The sequence below is a fragment of the Passer domesticus genome, chromosome 7 (assembly GCF_036417665.1).
Source record: "Passer domesticus isolate bPasDom1 chromosome 7, bPasDom1.hap1, whole genome shotgun sequence".
Taxonomy (NCBI): Eukaryota; Metazoa; Chordata; class Aves; order Passeriformes; family Passeridae; genus Passer; species Passer domesticus.
The window spans coordinates 46339516-46347638 of NC_087480.1; the positions used below are offsets into that span (position 1 = coordinate 46339516).

The 8123-nt window shown below is 37.0% G+C and overlaps 1 protein-coding gene across 7 annotated transcripts in view; it reads right to left on the reverse strand.

Annotated features, from left to right (window-relative positions):
• BRDT (bromodomain testis associated) overlaps positions 1-8123 on the reverse strand; it is a 47104-nt gene that overhangs the window by 15302 nt on the left and 23679 nt on the right. For 4 of the 7 annotated variants that reach the window (XM_064428211.1, XM_064428217.1, XM_064428215.1 and 1 more), the window contains 5 exons: positions 5606-5847; positions 3336-3473; positions 2486-2615; positions 1493-1665; positions 40-411 (listed from right to left, as the gene is read on the reverse strand). In XM_064428211.1, the coding sequence (XP_064284281.1) occupies positions 40-411; positions 1493-1665; positions 2486-2615; positions 3336-3473; positions 5606-5797 (1005 nt within the window). In that variant the 5' untranslated portion in view covers positions 5798-5847. Of the gene's footprint in view, positions 1-39; positions 412-1492; positions 1666-2485; positions 2616-3335; positions 3474-5605; positions 5848-7821; positions 8065-8123 lie in introns of those variants that run through there. The other 3 variants (XM_064428216.1, XM_064428212.1, XM_064428213.1) reach the window with 3 other exon arrangements.

Sequence of the window (8123 nt, forward strand, 5' to 3'; positions counted from 1 at the left end):
ATTACATGAATAGCTTAATTTCCCCAGAAACATACTTACTTTAATGGTTCCTAGGTCTGTAGGACATTTGGCAATGGCTTGGTTCACACCAGTGGAGAAAGATGCTGTACCTACAGGTTTTATGAAAGGCCACGCATACGCTGCATGTTTCTTTGAAAACATTTCTTTAAGTATTGCATTACAATGTTTTAGCTGTCCTGACAACTGAATCTTTTTAATAATTCCAGGAGGCTGTTGAGAATCTGAAAAGGATCTCTTCAGAAGCTTGTTTGTTACCATACATTCACTTTCACTTCTACATGCTTTAACAGCTTTTCTTTCATTAAACGTTGCAGAAGATTCACCACTTGCTGTGACTATTGAAGTAGTAGGAGTTGTAGTGTCAGCCTTCCTTTTCACACCTTTTTTTGCCTAAGAAAAAAAATATACAAGTGTCCAGAACAGTAAGAGAATGGTCAGTTTTAGATTATTCTTTTGTGTGTGTGTAGCCCAAAAAAATTGTCAGAACTTTTACAGCTATTAAGTCAGAGCAGAATGCAGATGCACTAAAAACCTACAAGGTATTACAAGACTAGCACACCAAGCTCCATCTTAGATGTAAAGGAAAGAAGTAGATATACTGCAGGCCAGGCTGTGGTCAGATTTTAGCCATTTGTGGAGATTGCAGGAAGCTGGCAGGTTATGAAATTACCTGCAAGTTGACAGCCACAGCAAGGGGGAAAACTACTGCAATTCATTTTAGGCCTGGTTGAGGGCCTTATGTACATGGTTTATCTCTTTTTTTTTTTTTTAACTTGTGCAGTATTTGGTTTGGAAGCCATATAACACATGCTTTGTCATCAGTGTTCAGACTCCATGTGAGTGAGTGTAAATATACACTATAAGAGAGACTAGCAAAAGTGTCTATTCCTCATTGAAAGAGCAAAACCAAAACTAAGTCAATACAGGAGTTTTTCAGGTGTTCACATACAACTCAGATTGAAGTAACAAGAATTTGCTTTGTGAGCTACAAACACCTTCCAGGCTGGTTACACAGTGTTTAAGCAAACATGCTAATTTTTGAAGGAACAAGTATTTGATTTACATAAAAAATAATGAGAAATTATTAAATAGAACTTAGAGCTTTATTTTAGTAGTTTGAAAACAATTATCCTCAAGGTGAAGCCTGCAGAATATATATAGTAATACACTTCAAGAATGATCATCTTCAACTTAATTTTTTTTTTCTTTGAGAGCAACATTTTAAAACCACATTTGTAAGAAAAGATGCGCCAAGCAATCATCCCAATTCCTGTTTAGCTTCTAGAATTAGTACTGGCCCATGTATTTAGCAAAGACATAGAAGATTTAATAGAGATCTCTTACAATCTTCTATTATAACAAAAGTGTCAAAACCATACAGCAATAAGCATGGCTCCTATGCTTTTGCCATAAGTGGCTGAAGGAGCAATTTCAATATATTTCTTTCTGAAAGTTATTTGAGGAAACTTACTTTTGTTATAGAGACTGCAGCTGGCATTAAAGCAGTGAGCTGAGCTGCAGACAAAGGAGCCAGTGTAACCTGCTGTCGCTCTTGAGTCATCACTGGAGGCTGGTCACTGCTTTCAGCTTGCTTCTCATTTGTGCTTTGTTCATTTGAAATCCCAGGGTTGGGCTGCCATGTTTCTGTTATTTTAATACAGGAAATTTTAGAAGTTAAGTTTTAAATGTTGCAGTTAATTTCTTTCATCGTCAAATTGACCAGCTGTCAACACAACCACTCTCTATACAGGAATGCCGCAAATAAATGCAAACCAGAGCATTTGTTACTCACAGCAACATTGGTATCCTCCTCTACTCGCACCATTAGTGCTTCAGCTAGAATACCATGCCAAGTTACACCTTACTTGGCTTCAAGAAAGCGTGGGTTAACTTCAGACCAAAGATTAAAGAGGCATCATACTGTACTCTCTATATTATAAAAATGTTCTTGCCAGGGAAAGTATCAAGTTGTTTTCTACAAAAACAAAGACCAAGCAGCAAAGAGTGCAGACTGCATCACATAGGATCGTGTTTCCTAAGCATAGTTAATACGTGCATATATTGCTTAGCAGTATTACAGATTTCCACTACCAAGATCTGAGAACAGTTTAGACCAATGTTTTTCTGTGTTTGGTTTGGCTGATTAGATTATTCATGTCTTTTTCAGCTGTTACTCTGTTTACTTCCCACAGATGTTCACACCTATTAGTTTATATAACAGAATGCTGAGCAGCATGGCAGTCTCTGAATTGGAATTCAGTTCTTCGTCTGAAAAAAAGGAACTTTTTTAATTAAAAAAAAAAGTTCCAAAGCCTTATAGAATTATTGTTATTTGTCTGATTGTTCTAGAAAGAATAGAGAACACCCAAACTGTCCTAGGGTTGAGTTGTGACAAATAAGATTTCCTGTTTCCAGTTCTGCTTGCTTAATATACTATAAATTTAGCATATAATACAGGCCTTACCTTCTGTCTTTTTTCCTTTTCTCTTTCCTTTATTGAGACTCACTGGTTTTTCTTCTGGTGGCATATGGGCTATTTTCTGCAGGAACACTTTCTCTAGTTCTTCAGCCATAAACACAATGTCATCACCTGGCTGCAAAATATGGTCAATACCATTCAGTAAAGGAGAGGCTGCAGTAATGGGAGCTAGCTCATAAAACAACCAGGCTGGAGAGTCCTGCCCCAAGAGATTAAAAAAAGCCACCAGTACCAGAGGTCTAGAAATCATTGCCATCCCTGCTCCTGCAACTCACTTTAAAGCAAATTACTTCACCATTGAAATACTCTTTCCCTCACTGTCCCATTGAAAAATTCTCCTTTATCTCTACATGCTTCTACAGCAAAAGCCAAAGGGGGCAGATCTGCAACTCCCTTATTACCCCTGTGTTCTGAAGAAGCTGTTGAAGCTCAAAGATACCAAGACACGGCCAACAAATACCCAAGCACAGGGAGATGATCATGTTTCATTAAGTTGAACTTGCTGAAGGAACAGAGCATGGCTCAGGGTTGCTAGCCTTGGACTTGTACAGCAGTGACATAGCTCTTGCTGTTCATGAGCTCTGCAGCTAAACCCCAGAGATTTCAGATGTGGAGTCCTTGTGCAGAAAAAGCTATGCACTCAGGTGTTGGAACAGTAAGCAAGACTTCACTTATATGTCCTCAGTCAATCCTAGATAAAAAACCTCCTCAACACTTCAGAGAAAATGGTTTCAAAAAAACCCCATGGAAATGTCTAATAACCATGTGCTTGTTTTAGACTTGTTTGTATCATTCAGTAGAACCAGCTACTGGTAAGAGTTGGTGTTCCACATACCTTGTTGTACATGTAGCAGTTCCAGAACATAGTTTTAAAGTCCTCAATACATTCTGCAGCTTTTGTGTAGTAATTGTGTTCCAGTCGCTTTTTTATGGTGCCTAAGTCCATAGGTTTTTTTATGATAGCATAATAATCCTGTGGTATTGAAAGAATAAGTCACCAAACACATTAGGACATGAAGATTTTTATACATTTTACACATTTAGTTATGAAAGCTAAATTGCAAGAGAGAATTACATGCTTTATATTAGAAGCAGTATTTTACTTAAAGGAAAAGCTTCCCCTATAGTCATAGGTACCAAAAATGTAGGTGTTCAGGAAATCTTCACCTTATATTTTGTCCTTGTTCTTTCATGTAACATATATCATTCAAAGTCCCAAAGATTATTTATTTCAACAGGCTCCAGACCTCAACTGGTAGTAGTACTCGTTAAAAGTATATGCACTTCTCATTTGCTGTCTCAAAGCCATTTACACAAAGCAGCACTCCAGTTTACAGAACAGAGGAAAAAGAAGCCAAACTTCAACAAAGTCTCAAACACTAACAAAAAGAAGTTGCCAAGTTTTCACAATTGCTGTTGAAATACTTTATTCCAGGCTATATTGGCTCTCCTCTTAGGGTTGGCCTAGTGAAGAAGTGGCAATATGACTGAAAGGCAGCTGGAATGGGAACTGTCATGATTGTTTTAGCTAAAATACTCACAAGGTTTTAGCATAAAACCTTGTGAGTAAAACCATGGGGCTGTTTCCCTGACAACGCATTTAAGAAATTGGAATGGAAATATCCCCACTAAGTTCACATATACATTGTAACACATACATGGTAATTGTACAATGTAATTAGTACTTCTGGAGTGTTCTAAAGCTATCCTAACAATGTTTTGGTGAAATAGAAAAGCTAAATACATCAGAGTGCAGGCTATTTAATTTATCAAAACAAAAATGCAACTAATAATTAAGTATTGTCCATTTTGTATCTTCTAACATTTGGAGGAGAAACGCAAAAGGGGAAAATACTTTATTGTCCTTGCCATGGAGCCAGACGTTTGTTTGTTACTGTGCAATGACTGAGCTAATACATACTCTGAGAAGTCAAGAGGCTGCCTTAGAAATCCAGAGAGGCAGAACTGGCCTGAAGCCAGCTGCAAATGTTGCCACAACTCTGATGGAATGCCCCTTAACCTTAACTGACAGCTCCTTCCAAGAAGGAAAAAAGGTAAGAAAAGACACAGAGAGATGGTATTTTGACTGTGCTTTGGTACAAACTGACCAAATAAGTTTATCACAAGAAATAGCCACAGATAAATGCTTTTGTCTACTCTAAACAGAACCAATGAGTTAGTAGAATTAGTCTTGAAAATTTTTGAGAAATAAATATTGATGCTTAAGCTGTTGGAGGTGGAAAAAAGAAAATAATCCAAGGAATGGTTTTATTTAACACTTTTCTACTTATCTACCAAGAGCAGTATCTTCCAGGTAATCTGAAATACCATTGTGCCAATCACCTGTGTTTTCATTTGACTGAAAAACATCCAAAACTAGAGTCTAAAAATACCTGGATTAAAAACTGTGTTTCACAAGACATTATAGTAATCTATTTTGTCGCAATTAAGTTGTAGCATAAATAACATGCACGCAGCAGAACAGAAAACTAATTCAAACATTATATCTTCTATTTTATAGAAAGATGTTCTTTCACTATGGTATGATGAGAACCATAACTGTTTTATTTCCCTATTTCTGCAGGGACATTTATTTCCTCTAGAAACTTCAGAACAAAATGATTTGAAATTGACAAATACTATAGTTGTAATAACTTCTCTGCAACAAAATGGTTCCAGATTTGCCTGTTTACTTTGGGGTCAGTCAGATCTGATTTTCCATCAAAGTATTTGACATTAAGGCTGCCTAATATTAAAAAAAATACTCAAAGGCAAAAGAAAATACTTATTATATGCAGTGTTAATAAATATGTCTAAACCAGAAGACAAGTCTGAACACCAATGTACAGAAGCTCTAAGAGGCCTGTTAAAGCATTATTATTATTATCCCTTAGAAACACTGATTTACTAGTTTCAGATCAGAAAAATGAGCAAAAATGCAGCATTTCTCTAGAAAGAAAACACTTTTCCTGTAGACCTGGATTAATCACAGGCTCAATAGCAAAAATAGTCTTCCATAATCTGTTTAATTAGGAAAAAAAAACCTTTTTAACATTATTTGACATAATTTACATATTAATACTCCAGCTCCAAAATGGTTCTTACAGGCAGATTCAGTGCTGCTGCATCTACAGGTTGGTGAAATGGCCAGGAAAAGTTGTGTCTCCACATGGCTCTCATGACCACCCTCTGTAAGTACTGAAGTTGGTTTGTTTGACATCCACTACTTTTGTTATTTATGTACTCTGGTGGAGGAGGGTTCATAATAGTGGCGCAGTGCTGGCTTTGAGCAGACATCTTGAGTGAGATTGTATATCCACTTGTTCAAAGATCATTACACATTTAACCTGAAGGGAATAAAACAGAAGCTTTCAGTGAAGACATCTAGATTTAATGCTGCTTACCTGTTCACTTCTGTTTGTAGAACACCCAACGACAGGCACAGCTCTGTGTTCTAAGAAAGACATTGGTTTTAAAGTGCATATTTGGACACACCTAGAGTCTAGGCATGCATACTAGCTTTCTCCTAAAAAAATCTGATTGTCTGCTTTTCCTAACAGAAGAAAGTATTGCATGAGGTGTGAAAAAGGTCATAAGATAGAGAGCTACTGTAATCAGCACACTGCTAGAGCAGTACATATGGCCCACTCTCTACAGCAGCTGTAGCATCCCAGCTGATATTACTGATCCCACATCTTATATTCTCATTTGTTTATTTCAGCATTCAAAGCATACCTCTTCTTAGCTCCTGAAGCCTACACCTTAGCTAATAAGAGTGAATACTATTTGCACCACCACATATCATTAACTAATTGCTAATCCTTTCACCAAAATATATATCTGGATATCTATGTGGAAGATCCAGACACATACAGGATCTGCCTCTCCTATAAGCGGCCAGCATTTACAGAAAAGTTCTGAGGTAGTTTTAAGGACCTCACAACTCAGCCAAGCCCATCATACACTATTTTCAACTATTAGGATACACTGTCATTTTTTCCTGCTTTTTTCTGCCAAAAACCCCACACTACATGGTATCAAGTGCAAGCTGTTCATCTTCCCCATCCAAAGCTCTGAGAAAACTAGAAATGGAAGACAAGAGCAAATGAGTTCAGTTTAAACTTAGCAAAAAATCTTATAGCAACAAGCAGATAAATAACATTTAATACTTAACTAAGAACATAACATCTAATCTCTTGAACATTTTGTAAATTAGTACAGTAGAGTCTAGAATAAAAGCTCAAACTTGGCTTCAAGAATGCCAAGGAAACCAAGAGACTGAAGTTTTGTGTACATAACAGTGTCTTAGGCTTAGATGCTTAGCTTTTAAAACCTTAATTTATGCTGTGAAAACTACCTTCCATGCTTACAAGAGAGCTAAGCCTGCACCTTCTAAGACAGACACAAGTCTGTGTTTTCAATCCCTCCTTTACTACCTCCCCCTCCATCTCCCCAGTCACAGAAGCCTCTTCCCTATGTTAAAATAAAACTTATATTTGCATACTAAAGCAAAAGTGTGATCAGATTCCAACCAGGTAAGTTTTTTGATATATTTCAAACCATCCCTTTCCAGCCCCCTGTGCCCTTGAGCTGCTGAGTCAGGTCCCAAAGGCCAAGTGGTCTTAAAAAGAGAAGCCTTGAGTGTTTCCTTAAGAGACAGTTTGGAGTTTCTAGCTGATAGAAATGTGTTTTTAGTATAGTTAAGAGTAAAAAGCAAATAGCTTACAATTAATTACATTGTCAGAGAAGTCAAGGCTTTTGGCAAAATATCATATCTTGTGAGAATCAATTTTTTTCCCTTTTTTTGGGTAAGAAGAGATTATGTACAATTAGTGAATGCTCTCTAAAATCATGCATTAAAGACCCTGCTGAAAAGGCATCTATTTCCTCTTGTTTTAGCTCTGTTTTACTATAAAACCTGTATACATCATATACTGTACAAGAATAGTAGCTTGGAGAAATATTAATATACCACATACAGAACAAAGGCAGACAGTGTAACAGGTTCTACACACTAAGAACATTTCATTCTTCAAAGCTTTTTTAAAAATTTTTTTAGGTGACTGCCAATAATCACACTGAACATTCATAAATAATATTGGAACCTCCCTTAGGTAATTATATTAAGGCTACACAGAACAGAGGCACAGCCTTCTTAGTGCAAGTAGCACCATCTCTTTTAAAAGGACAACTGTTTGCATAAGGACACCCACAAAACAGCATTTCTGTATGTTTAAGATCCCCCTTGGGCTACATCAAACAAACCTTATTTGTAAAGGCAACCCATATAAATATTAGGTGTTGAGAAAACACTGACTTACAGCTGTCACCATAACCAACACCAACCACTCTTGGGCAATTCAAAACTGGAATTCCACCTTCAAAGCAGATCAGTCCTCTTTTTTTTTTACCTTAATTTTAGGAAAAGCCACAACTCACTTCCTCCCCTCCCAAAAGATGAAGGAAGAAGAGAGGTGCAGAAGGCAGACAGAGTAGTCTTTATAACCTACTCACACCCTCCTCTTATTCTCTGACCATAACTCCATCAAACACCTGTAACCCTAAATCAACCTGCTCTATCAATGGTTCTCATCAACATCAAAAATAGGAACAGCTGCTAAGG